Genomic DNA, 12,697 nt, shown 5'->3' on the forward strand with positions numbered 1-12,697 from the left:
TGTGTGTGTGTGTGTGTGTGTGTGCATGGTTGTGTGTCTCTGTGTTGCCCTGCAACAGACTGGCAACCTGTCCAGGGTGACCCTGCCTCTCGTCTGGAACGTTAGCTGGAGATGGGCACCAGCAACCCTCCCGACCCCAAGAGGGACAAGGGTGTAAAGAAAATGGATGGATGGATTTTTATGTTGTGGTTTATCTTGTAATAAAGTACAAAAGTACATAATTTCTCTCACAACATCGGGAAAATGTTTTGTTAAAAGTCAAATAATCTTCCTCATTTAATCAACATTAAAGAATTACTGACTTAAAACAAGCTCCAGTATCTTGCTAGAAGTTATTTGTAAGTTTGTCTTGTGTCAAATATGCTGAGATATTTACACTAGAAACTTGACCAAAAATACTAAATTGGTAAGATTTTGTGTTTCTGCAGTGAAAGCATTCAAACAAGACATCTGTTTTCAGATTGCAGTGTATTTAGTTGGGATTTTATGTGGCTGAAAAAAATACAAAGTAGAACAAAATTATATGTTTGAAGACTAAGAAAAACACGATTTTCGATTATTTTTTTCTGAAATAAAATCTAAAAGTGTGGCAACCATTTATATGCAGACAACTTTTTTTCTGACACTCCCAAATAAAATCCAGTGCACCTAAAGACAGAACTGTTGCACAATAATTAACTTGCTTATGTCAAACCAGAACAGTTTCTGTTAGTTCACTCTTTCATTTGCAATAACTGAATGAAACGATTCAGAAACTACATATTGGCTAAAGAAGTGGGAATTCTCATAAATATCTTGTTTGTTTGATGTCAGAATGTGGAAAATGTGTTGAACGCCGAGGGAACCGGACTGGTCACTGCTCTGAGAGTTCTCTATCACATCACCTGTCCACCTCCTGCTGTTGAAGGTAGAAAACTAGGAATGTTTTACAGGCGTAAAGGTTGCACTCAGGTTAATCTACCTTTATGTTTCATCGGTGTCGTTCGTCAGCAGAGTGACCTCAGTTGTCGCCTCCGTTCTGCAGGTCAGCAGAGGGATCTGAAGTGGAGCCTCGCCGGCGTCCAGCTGTTCTCCGGCGAGGGTCTGGACACATGCGTGCGCGTCCTCCAGAAGCTGTGCAGCGTGCTGCTGCAGCCGTGGCGCGTTCACGGGCACATGGGTCCGACGCCGCAGCGCTGCATGATCCTGAGCGTGTGCATCAGCACGCTCAGGCTGCTGCGCACCATGCTGACGGAGCTGCTCCGCGGCGGGGCCTTCCAGTTCAGGGACACGCGCGTGGCCAACGTTCTGGTGACACTGCACATGATGGTGTGCTCCATTCCGGCGTCTGGGCGCCTGGACGGCGAGGAGACAAGAGTGCAGGCGCTCATCGTGGATGTGCTGCTCACCTTCACGCAGGGCGTCAGCGAAGAGGTGAGCACAGGTTTCGCACAGGAAGCGAGAAGCTCCTGTCGGTCAGTTTGTTGAGACGAGCGTTTGTGTCTGCAGGTCACTCACACAGAGGAGACTCTGGCCAGCAACACCTGGTCTCTGATGCTCAAGGAAGTCTTGAATTCCCTTTTGAAAGCTCCTGAAGGTTTGTTCTCCGGCCTGACGCTGCTGTCCGAACTTCTGCCTCTTCCTCTGCCGATGCAGAGCACTCAGGTGACTCGCTGACCTCTTCGTCGCCCGCTGCTTTCATCACACGCCTGCTGACGTCCCCATGTTTTCCTCCACAGGCGTTATCAGTCCAGGACGTTGCTATCGCCTTAAACACCAGGAAGCTGTGGAGCATGCACATCCGGGTCCAGTGGAAGGTCCTGTCGGAGGTGCTGAGGTGTGTGTGCTCCACCAGCTGCCCGCCTCTCCTGACCATGCTGAGGAGGGTCTGCGTCCAGCTGGCTGACCTGTCCTCGCCCACCGCAACGCTCGTCATGAAGACGGTGTTGGAGCTGCTGTCCGAGGAGCTGCAGCCGTGAGTGATGTTTATGTTCGGCTTACGTTCGTTTTAGATAAAGGCTAAGTAAGATGTAAATGTAAAGTGGAAGGAGTGAGGTGTTTTTTCCAAAGTCTTCCCAAATTGTTATCTGAAAAGTGTGGCATGTATTTGTATTCAGCCTCAGTTGCTCAGAGGAACTTCGATGAAAATCTGGTGTAACCAGTTCACTTCAGAAGTAGAAGTCACCCATTTGGGGATTCATGAAATCCTTGAAAATACTTTAATTCCAATTAGATGTTTTCAAGGTTTTGAAAGTGGCTGATATTTAAGCTGTCCAGTTTTTATACGTTAAGTAATGTTTTTTAAGTTGGAGGATTTGTTTTTGTTAAATTAGTGTTTTGTCTGTAGGTGAGGAAATACTTCAAAACACTTGCAGCTGTAATTGCAGCAAAAACTGTTTCTACAGAGTTTCGATGTGGGAGGAGCTGAATACAAATTCAAGCCACACTTTTCAGATTTTATTTGAAAAATCTTTTGAAAACATTGCACTGTTTTCCTTCTACCTCCCAGTTACGCTCTAGTTTGTTAATCTAGGACAGAAATGTAACGTAGTGAAAAGGTTTAAGACATTTTCAATGTATTGCTGGGCCTCCAAAGATATTTTTGATTTACACTGTAAACGTATGTCAATACCTGCGATTTACTACCTACAGGGCCGAGGGGAAAAGTGTTTGCTGGGGTCAAGTCCTGCGTCTGCTTTCGCTGCTGGACACTCTGGTGTCCCAGAGGGCTTGCAAGAGCTCCACCCTTCACCTGCTGTCCGGCTCCGTCTCTGGAGACGAACAGGTGGCGGACCTGTTTCCTCTGCTTCTGTCTCTGCTGGTGCCCCCAGCTGGTCACTCGCTGCAACAGCAGCAGTGCAGTGTGTTAGTGGGGACAATACTGCAGTCACTGTGTGACCAGGTAGGAGGAGCTCCTCTGGAGAAAAAAAAAAAGTTTTCTTTAAGTTAAACTTCCTTCAAATGTCCATCGCTTGTTTTTACCAGGACATTTCTCTGGTGGTGCCGCCACCTGGTGAGGGCTGCGTGTCGGAGGCTGAGCAGCTGGCTAATGCACTTCCAGGCCGAGACATGATGTCCTCGGTGTGTAATTCCCTGTTAGAGGTTTTAGGGAATAAAGAGGCCAGCATCCCTCTGCTCCTCACCTGCATCAGGACGTTGACTTTCCTCACAGAGCACGACTACGGAATCTACCACCTCAAAGTGTAAATGTCAAAGTTTTCCTCTGGTTTTTTCCACGTCTAATCCATTCTTCAGACTTTGGCATCGTCTTAGATTCATGTTTTCTCCTTTAATTCCCTTCAGCACTTTGAGGAAACATGGCTCAGAGGTGTGTTCGCTGCTGAAAAGGCTGGTGGTTTCCTTCAACAAGGACTCGACGGATCTGATTTCAGCTCTGCTTGACTTTCTGAGGCAAATCCTAAACACGGAAACAACGGTAAATTCAGCTTAAATGACAGAATAAGACCAGTGATGACTATGTAATCACTCTGAGTGCAAAGAGCTGATTTTATAGAGCAGACATTAGTGAGTCATCTGGCAACTGAATGTCGTACACTGCAAAAACATGAAATATTGCAAAGTATTATTGGTCTAGCATTATTCTAATATTGTTCTACATAAAAAATTTTTTTTAAAAAGTTACAAGTAACTTAAGTAAATTAAGATATATTTTGAATTAAAAAAATAATTCTTAATATTGTTGAAAAAACAATAATGGTTCCACTGGCAGATTATTTCAAGACATTTTTCCAGTGTTATAAATGAGATAATAATATCCAAAATAAATAAACAAAGCAACCAAAAACAATACATAAAACAGAAATAAAAACCACTTTCAACCAAAACCATAAATAAAATCAATTATGATGCCTCACTAAGCAGAATTTTGCTTAAAAAAATAGTAATCAGAATGGAAAGATTTTTAATTTATCATGCAATTAATTGATTCGTTGCTTAATTGAAGTGCACTTAATGCTACAAACAAGGCATCTTCTGTATCTGCTGATTTTTACAGGCTGTTGATGCTTTGGTAACTTAGCTTTCCTATTAAAAACAAATTATTTTAGGGATGAAAAAAAAACATCTTGAAATTCAGATATATTTGCAGTAATCAGTCTGAATTGTGAACTTCAAATTGTTTCCAGTGTGCAGAGGAAGGCCAGGGCTCCAGCGAGGAACCTGCCTGCGTTGCTCCACGCTTGCTGTCGAGCTCAGAGATGAAATCTCTGCTGCAGTTTGAAGACTCAGAGTCACATCCGCTAATGGCCTTAGAGAAGCTAATCACGGTAAGCATGATGCGCAACTGTGCAGGCGTGTCTTTATAAAGCTCGGCCTGGACTTGATTGTGCAAGTTTTCTTGCTCGCTTGTGTTCAGAAATTATGTAAAGAAGACGACTCTCTGGAAACCATGATGGAGAACGTGATCGTCCTGAAGCAGTCGCTGGAGACGGCCACAGAAAGTCCTCCGCCGTCAGAAACCGAACCCGTTCTGCCCGCACCCGAAACGTTGGCAGCCCAGTTCAACCACAGGTCGGTCTCTTGAACTGTGTTCGTGAGCATGAAAAAGATGACTCATAAAATGATTAATAAGATGAAAATAATCTTACTTAGCATTAAAGGTGCTATGGTTTCATTTCCCCTGCAGGACGGTGTTTATTCTGTCAGAAGCTCTGGATGAGCAGCTCAAAGCTCTCTGGTTCTCTCCTTTCCAAACTGATGACATAGAAACAGATCTGGACATGGTGAGTTTGAAATTGGTTCAAAATTTGAAGGTTAGATTTGAATCATTGGTTCAAATGATTCAAATCTAACATGTGAACTAATGGTGGATTTGTAAGCCTTCTCCATTGGTTCAAAGGCTTTTCTGCCTATTCTGCTCAACACTTTGTTACATTCCTCTTTTTTATTGATGAGAAACAATTATTTTAGGAATCGATTATTCTGATTATCAGATTTTTAAAAATGGACATATTTTACAGATTTTTCATTTAAGCCTTTTTATACAATGCTAGAAATGGATTGATGCCCAAATAAACAAATAATTCGGTTCCTTTCTTGAATTAAAAACTAAATGTTCTATTTCTTTAAATGCAATAACAGCCTTCTTTTAGTTAATTTGAACCGGGTGAAGCTGAAACTATACCACTTGAGGAATTTTGACTATGACGTGTGTTTTTTATTTTATTTTATTTTAAATCCAAAATGTATAAATATTTTGTAAAGTTTTGGCTTTATTAATTACAGTTGGGAATATGTTGGGGGGGGTTTTCAGCAATTGGCCTTTTTGAGTCTGTGTTCTCTAGTTAGCGAGTAATCAATTACTGAATTGATGATTATTTCAATAATGGATTAATCACGATTAATCCGATTAATATCAGCCATGGGAATAATTTTGCACAAGTATTTAGGTGACTGTATTCTCTCAGGAACATAATTATTAAAGAATCCAGCATGTATGTTTTTTTTTCGCAGTTTTTCTTTTTAATCTTAAGTGACAGAAACACATCTCCCATCTGGGTTTGTTTCTGAACCTTCCTTCAGGTGAAGGTGGATCTGGTTGGCTTGGCTCAGGAGTGCTGTCCGGAGCTGGACCTGAAGGCCGAGCTGGAGCGCTCCTTCCTCTCTGAGCCGTCCTCTCCCGGTCACACGAAGGTCGCCAAAGGTTTCCGACTGGGCAAACACAAACACGAGACGTTCATCACATCCAGGTGCAGCGCCGGCGTATCTCCAGGTGTGGCTGGTTCGGTATCTTTACAGGAAGTTTTAAATCGACGCTTTCTGTGCCTCCCTCTGCAGCGGTAAATCCGACTACATCGAACCTGCTAAAAGAGCCCACATCCTTCCGGCGCCGCGCGGCCGTGGAGGCCGAGGAGGGTTTGGTCAGAACGTCGCCCGGCCCCATGATATTTTCCGCCTGCGCAAACAGAACACCTCCCGCCCTCCCAGTATGCATGTGGACGACTTTGTGGCAGCGGAGTTTAAAGACATTGCTAACCCACTTGGGATTCTGCCTCCCAAACGTCTGCCAAAAAGCGCTCCCAAGCCCCCCACCAGAGGGCTGTTTACTGGCAACAGAGGAAGAGCGGCCTTTCACAGCCAAACTCGCTTTTTCACCCCACCGCAGCCTAAAGGTGTTCTGCTATCAGGTGACGTGTTTATCTGTTTTACCTCTGAGCTTCTTTAGCTGAAACAGTGGAGGGTAACAAATGCCCGTTTCTGGTGCTGCAGGTAACTACGCTCGGAGAGAGGGAGGCCGGGGGTCGTCATGGAGCGGCCAGGTTCCTGCTGTGACCCACAGAGGAACCTACAGTGAACCCCGCGGAGGTCAGAGCAACTTCGCCCGAGGACCTCTGCCCTCCCGACAGCTGCCTGCGAGTACGTTCACTGCAAAATCACATTCTTACACAAGCATCTCAGCTAATTATAACATAATTAAGAAGTTATTTTAAACAGTAAAACTTATTTGTTGTATAGATTTAACAAACTGAAATACTATACTTCTAATATAGGTTTAGGAGGTAGATATTATAAGTTTATACTTACTTCTGCTCTTTTTTTTCATGATTTTGTTTAGTTCTAACATGAACTATTTATATTTAATGCGTGAATGAAATAAAAAATAAAATTAAAGTTTAAATTCATTTCATTATTTATTTGAACAAAGTTAAAAAGTAACACATGCATATCTTAATTAGGGAACCCACACCAATAGACTGATATGTTAATAAAGAGTTTATTAGATTAAAATTAGTTCCAATCGATTAATAGCGTAGACATTTCAGTGTTGTAGTTTGACCGCCATCCAGAAGAGGGCGCCGCTGGTCATCTTTATCAAGTTGAACTTGATACAGGACTTAAAGATGGCGGCCATACAAAAGACGGGGAAGATTAAACGTACTCATGTTTATGGTTCAAACTGAGTCCGCTTTGGGAGGCAAAATGTTTGTTTTGAAACATAAACTCTGGAGAAGCTCCTTAAGTTTCACGTCAATAGCGCTCATTCACAACATTGCTCTAAGACCCATTTGTTGTTTTTATGTTCTGCCCTACAGGTGCTTATCGGCTGGCCATTCGGGATCGAGCCCCGCGGGGCCGGGGAGGTACGGGACTGTCGTGGCTCGGTGCAGGGGGAGGTGCCGGCGCCGCAGGAGGAGGAGGAGGACGGGGGTCTCAAGGGAGCAAGTTCAGTGGCGGGGGAGGCAGTGGAGGTGGGAGAGGCAGACATGTGCGCTCTTTCACCAGGTAAATCCACCTGGGCAGTGACTTCAGCCTCTCGTGGGCTACAAACGGACCAATCAGGATTCATGTTTGCCGTATCCATGGAAACGTCTTGGCTTTGGTGTCACGACTTTGTTGAGATGTTTTTTTGTTTTGTTACAGAATAAAGTTGGCAGTGACTGAGTGTGTTTTATTAAAAATAAAAACGGATAAGCTGGCTGAAACTGAACAAAATGAAATGTTCAGAAGCACTTATTCGCAATTTCATCCAGTTCAAGCTTGTAACGTGAAAAACAAAGCGATAAAAATGACTTGACACGAAGGAGAATTAGAAATCAAAGCTGAAAAGATATTTAAATCCATCCTTATTGGATTTTAATAAACAAAAATCATGGATGTTAATCTGTTTCATTTTCTACAAAAAATATAGATCAGACAATTGTTGCATTTAAATTATTTAGCCACATTTTTAAAATCTTCATTTGTTAGACAACAGAAATCTGGCAAAAAGTTTGTTTCCATTCAATCTGCTTTGGCACAAAAGCAGAAAAAATGATTGTGCGATTGCAGCTGACGGGAAGGAAGCTTTTGTATGCAAATGGCCAAATTTAACCATTAAACACGAAAGATGAGAATACAAGTTTATTGTGGACTGAAGAGAAATCATGAATTGATGGATATTTGAAGATGAATAAACTGCTTTGGACAATAAAAGTGGGAAGATAATTGTATTCCTGGTACTTCATGAGAGATCTTGAAACATACAAACAGGTTGCATTTCATTCAGCTTTATTTGACTAATTTCCTCTCAAAATGCTTGTAAAAGCATTGGCTACAAACTCAAATGTCTGTCTGGATGCTGGATTAACATGGATTAGGCTTACTCCCTTCCTGAAATGACTCTCGTAGTACAACTAAATAAATGCTAATGAACATTCCTATGCAATTTATAAACCAAACCCAAAACAATGAATCATTCTCAATATTGTTCCATAAGTTCATAATTGTTTTCTTACAATGAATAACCAATGATTTTCTACATCATCCAAATATTATTGTAGTTTTACTCAAACCAAATCATACATCTGCTGTAATGTGATTAATTCATCACATTTGAAACTTTTATTTACCAAATTGTTACATTTCAACATAATTAATGATTAATAAACTGAATAAATTGTTCCAATATGGATGTTCCGCTTCCAGCCCCTGTAGGAATAGAGGTATGAAGACGAAGCAACAATATATCAAAAGTAAATCGTTATGTTTTTTAACCAATAATTTACCAAAACTAGCGCACGGTACAAAAGCAGTGTATTTTAATTTCTGCTGGAACGTGCAAATAAAAAACAGATAAATTATAGATTCAGCCATCTTCAGTTCCAGTGGGTTCAGATGACTGTCACCTCGCGGCTCTTCTTCTTGATGCAGTCCAGGGTCAGACTGCGGGTGCCGCCCTTACGGACTCCTTCCCCAAGCTGAGGTGAAGCGGGAGGGCCTGCGGCACAGGGAGCCTGAGCTGAGTGCAGAGACAGGCAGGAGGCGTGCAACGAGGCCTCCCTCTGCTGGTGTCGAGGTGGATCTGTGTGACCTTCCCAGCTGGATGTCTGCTGGTCTCCTGCAGACTGATGATCCCTGGCTGCCTGCTCGGCGGGAGGCTGGCTCCTGGTCGGCTGGATGTCTCTGAGGAGCTCCAGCAGCTCTCTCTTCTCCAGCTCTGCCTCTGCCAGTTCCTGCCTCCTCAGACGCTCTGCTCCCAGCAGGGCACGAATGTCGCACATCACACGGGACAACTGACCCTGCAGGAAAAAAAAAAATCATCCCATCAGACACATCTGTGAATAAATCACTCTGCTTCAAAAAGAACCATCTCAACCTGAAACCTCTAGAGAAATAAGAGAGAAATCTCTATGGACTCTAGTTAATGTTAGGGATGCAAACAATTCGATATCGATAAGATCAATCTACTTTAGATTAACTCATTAATCGATAACTTGTATCCTTAAGTCTTGTGCACTTCAGTATTTCACCTTGAGCTCCTCCACTTCACTCTTCAGCTGCGACTCTTTCTGCACCATGTGTCTCCTCTGGGAGTCCAGCCGAGACTCCATCTCTCGTCTCACCTCCTCCACCTTGCACAGCATCTCTGCCCTGCCAAAACCAAACAAACAAACAAACAAAAAGAAAAAACAACAAAGTGACAAGATCAGAAGGGACGCTGAAGCGTAGTTGCGATGTGACAAAATGTGGAAAAGTTCTGGGGCGAGGACACAAACCTCATCATGTCCACCTCCAAGCGCAGCTCTGCCACACAGTTGTGCTGCGATTGATCGATGGAGTGGAGAGTGTGACCACAGCCGTTGGGACACTCTCTGCTGCGGAAGTTGCATTCGGACAGGTGGGCCTCCAAACCTCGCCTCTCCACCTGCACCGGGCAACCTGAGAGGAGAACGCCACTGAAATCCCCAGTAAATCCCCAGCTGCATGAAGACTTTGTAACATGTCTGAAGTTTTGCTGCATTTTAAGGGTTTAGTTTTGTTTGCAGACAAGAGTTTGTAGAAAGGCCTATAGTAGCAAGAGTAAACAAAAAAGCAGAAAGTGTGAGACTGTCAAATATTGATCCCTTTGTCAGTTTATCTGACTGCTTTATCTGTATTTAATAATTATTTTGTAATATTTACTGGAAAATCAAAAACGTGCTTTCTTTTTTGTGTGATCAGTTTTGATCTTAAGTGCACATATTCATCATGGGCATTTATATCTTTATTTTAGATTTTTAATGACCCATTTGAGCCAAATAAATGATTAACGTGAATTTGTCAAACTATCAACATAACATCAACAAATTTTAAAACTAAAACCTCATGGTGGAGTTGGGAATAAGTGACAAAAATTTTGAATAAAGCAAATATTTTAAAGCTCAAAACAAGACTTGTTCATTTGCAAAATTTAAATGAGAAGAAATAGAGCATCCAAAACACGTTTCATCTTTCAGAGATCCACTTAACACTACTTTGAAGAAAGATTTGACAATTTCTGAAACATGGCGAGCATTGACAAAAAAAAAGAATGCAAGCTAAAGATGGTAGAACTTCTAAAATCTTGTAACAAGATCAGGAGTAACACTTTACTGGATGTAAAAGAAAATAATTAATGCAAAATGTCTCAGTTTCAACCACTTAAATAGTAGAATGCTTGTGATAAGCATCTAGTTATTTTTAAAATCTGCAAACTCCACAGCAATCAAACAACAGAAGAAATAGCTGATGCAATTTTTATAGCACTGCAAAAAAAAAAAAAAAAATCACACTGCATGTTTACACTTTATCACTGTACCTACCACAACGGTAGCAAATGTACTCTCCACCTGACAATGACATGTTCACAGTGACATCATCATGGGTTAAAAAAGTACATATTTCATATGCATTAAGGCTTATCAAATAAACATAGATCCCAGAAAAACTTTGTGTGTGGTCTCTGGGGGTTCAGCGCCATGACAACAGACGAGCCACCTGTTGTTCAGCTTGTGGTTTCACGTTACCTTTGTTGCCTACACTTCCATGACGATAACCACTTAACTTTACAGTAGGTGATATAAATTGAAACAATGAAAAAAAAAACATCACCTAGCATATGCCTGGCCTCAGTTAGGAAGTGTTTTTCTCTTACCTGTGTTGGAGCAGGCTATGAAGGCAAACTCGCACTCATCCTCATGTGAGTGGAGGCTCTCCAGGGAGCAGACCACCTCGCACCCCTGCCCTGCGTTCACACAGCGGATCTGCAGCCGGTTCAGGTCGTTACGCATGTACCTGCCATTAAACAACAAGCAGAACCTCCCAGATGTGCACGACACCTATAAGCAGTTTAAACTCAGTGAGTGATTTGGAGTGATGGGTGGGCTGCAGGGACCCACCTGTACAGCGGTCTGAGACTGCTCACATCCAGGGGCAGCCTGTCTTCAGGACAGGAGTGGTGATGGAGCAGCCAGCTGCTGATACAGGCGCTGCAGTAAGCATGTTCACATGGCGCCTGGAGGGGGCGCTCTAGCACGTCTCGACACACACAGCAGAGCAGACCGTCGTTGACGTAGCCCACAAACCTCTCCAGATCAAAGCCCATCCTGCAGCTTCAGAGGTCACACAGGTCATGCACTGCAACAAGAACAACAACAACAACAACAAAAAAGCTAGGAAGGAAATCCACTCATGTTTCTCCTCTCACTAAAACATTATCCTACCTGAAAGGTTAATCTTAACTTCATCCAACTCTTCCTTCTTCTTCTTCTTTGGTTGTTTGACTTCACATGCACCTGCACAGGTAACCTTCCCTCTTCTCTTGTTGCTGCATGCTTTCCTCCTTCATCCCCTCTCTTCACTCCATCCAGATCCAGGTGAGGGTCTCCTCTCCTGCAAAGCCCTCCCCTGCCTTTTGAGCGTGCGTCTCTACGGGTAGGTATCCCTGACAACGGCCAGACAGCTGTTAGATGAGATCAGATGAGGCAGAATTACAGCAACAGAAAAACTCAGTCAAGAGGAGAGAAACGGATGCAGGACGTCTCACTTACTGCCTAAGAATTAAAGTCGTGTTGGGACATAGCCATTAGAGATCATTGCCGGTTCTGTCTCTCTTTAATGACCTGCCGCGTCCCGAGGTTTCTCTCTTTCTGTCCGTCTCTGGATGTGGGATTAACATGGATTACACTCTCTCCCTCTCTGATTGGATTAAAGAGCACACAACATCAGATGACACAAAACACACCAGGACAGGGATCAGAGGTCATCCCCCCTCTTATAGGTTAGACTCAGCAGAGAAATAGTACAAGAGCTACAGTGCAAAAATGTGAAATAAGCCGTTTCTTACTTAAATGTATCTGAAATTTTAAAGAACCTATGTGTTGAGAGAACACAAAATGCATCTATCAATGATAGCAAATAGTTAACAGCTACAGAACTGGGTTTAATTGTGGTGGTCCTTAAACAGAACTTTTACAGTATTATTCAAAATGTATAAATGCTCAATGCAGGGTTTCACAAAATTATGAGAAAGTGGGCAAAAAAAAATAAACTAACCAAAAATAAACAGTGGAACTAGTTGTCCATTAAGCCTTTTGAGTAAATGTGTCTAGGGATTTGGATGTGAATTTTATTCTAAATTAAACATTGGTCCCTCAGGCAATTGGAGTTCAGAAAGAACCACCAGCAATACATAAATAAATAAACAAATACAACTTTGTGATAATTCATGTGTACGTCGCAAGTCCACAGACACTCATACGCACATTAAGGCACTTTAGAGCGACCGAAAAACCCCAAACATTAAATGACTGGGCAGATGGAGAAAACTAAAGAATATCCACATATTTATATGTAAACACTTACTTTGTTGCCCACGGAAGTCTAATAAATAGTGGTGTGATGTAAACACGGATATAATCGAAAGCTAATATGTCAATTTTAAACATATTAAGGATTTAAAAATATCCTTTTAAATAGAAAA

The 12,697-nt window shown here is 42.4% G+C and overlaps 2 protein-coding genes across 5 annotated transcripts; one reads left to right on the top strand and one right to left on the bottom strand.

The window, feature by feature from the left end:
* The first annotated feature begins 170 nt into the window (after positions 1-170).
* On the top strand, positions 171-7,377 carry virma (vir like m6A methyltransferase associated). The gene is made up of 15 exons (XM_008432716.2): positions 171-197; positions 814-907; positions 1,025-1,413; positions 1,489-1,644; positions 1,719-1,954; positions 2,632-2,881; positions 2,965-3,182; positions 3,283-3,415; positions 4,125-4,265; positions 4,355-4,509; positions 4,625-4,721; positions 5,521-5,687; positions 5,776-6,125; positions 6,208-6,354; positions 7,032-7,377. Exons 1-15 carry the CDS (start codon positions 171-173, stop codon positions 7,223-7,225), a joined length of 2,754 nt encoding a protein of 917 aa, XP_008430938.1. The 3' UTR covers positions 7,226-7,377.
* Positions 7,378-7,825: 448 nt separating this feature from the next.
* Positions 7,826-11,899, bottom strand: rnf41l (ring finger protein 41, like). 4 transcript variants are annotated; one of them, XM_017309760.1, is made up of 8 exons: positions 11,766-11,899; positions 11,439-11,677; positions 11,115-11,327; positions 10,871-11,010; positions 10,539-10,565; positions 9,474-9,636; positions 9,228-9,348; positions 7,826-8,996 (listed from the first exon to the last, which is right to left on the bottom strand). In XM_017309760.1, the coding sequence occupies exons 3-8, from the start codon at positions 11,318-11,320 to the stop codon at positions 8,589-8,591; spliced, it is 1,065 nt and encodes a 354-aa protein (XP_017165249.1). In that variant the 5' UTR covers positions 11,321-11,327; positions 11,439-11,677; positions 11,766-11,899; the 3' UTR covers positions 7,826-8,588. The 4 variants fall into 4 exon arrangements, with proteins under 4 accessions (XP_017165249.1, XP_017165250.1, XP_017165248.1 ...); XM_017309761.1 differs by having other exon boundaries at positions 11,115-11,352; positions 11,439-11,659; positions 11,766-11,898; XM_017309759.1 differs by having other exon boundaries at positions 11,115-11,352; positions 11,766-11,898.
* Between the last annotated feature and the right edge of the window lie 798 nt (positions 11,900-12,697).

The sequence above is a fragment of the Poecilia reticulata genome, linkage group LG16 (genome assembly GCF_000633615.1).
Source record: "Poecilia reticulata strain Guanapo linkage group LG16, Guppy_female_1.0+MT, whole genome shotgun sequence".
In the NCBI taxonomy this organism is placed as follows: domain Eukaryota; kingdom Metazoa; phylum Chordata; class Actinopteri; order Cyprinodontiformes; family Poeciliidae; genus Poecilia; species Poecilia reticulata.

Excerpts from the sequence above, each read along its gene's own strand:
- virma (XM_008432716.2), top strand. The coding sequence starts at position 171 with ATGGATTTTTATGTTGTGGTTTATCTT. Across the intron at positions 908-1,024 it reads TCCACCTCCTGCTGTTGAAG|GTCAGCAGAGGGATCTGAAG; the intron begins GTAGAAAACTAG and ends TCCGTTCTGCAG. Across the intron at positions 4,722-5,520 it reads TAGAAACAGATCTGGACATG|GTGAAGGTGGATCTGGTTGG; the intron begins GTGAGTTTGAAA and ends ACCTTCCTTCAG.
- rnf41l (XM_017309760.1), bottom strand. The coding sequence starts at position 11,320 with ATGGGCTTTGATCTGGAGAGGTTTGTGGGCTACGTCAACGACGGTCTG. Across the intron at positions 10,566-10,870 it reads CATAGCCTGCTCCAACACAG|GTGGAGAGTACATTTGCTAC; the intron begins GTAAGAGAAAAA and ends TGTCATTGTCAG. Across the intron at positions 9,349-9,473 it reads TTGGAGGTGGACATGATGAG|GGCAGAGATGCTGTGCAAGG; the intron begins GTTTGTGTCCTC and ends TGGTTTTGGCAG.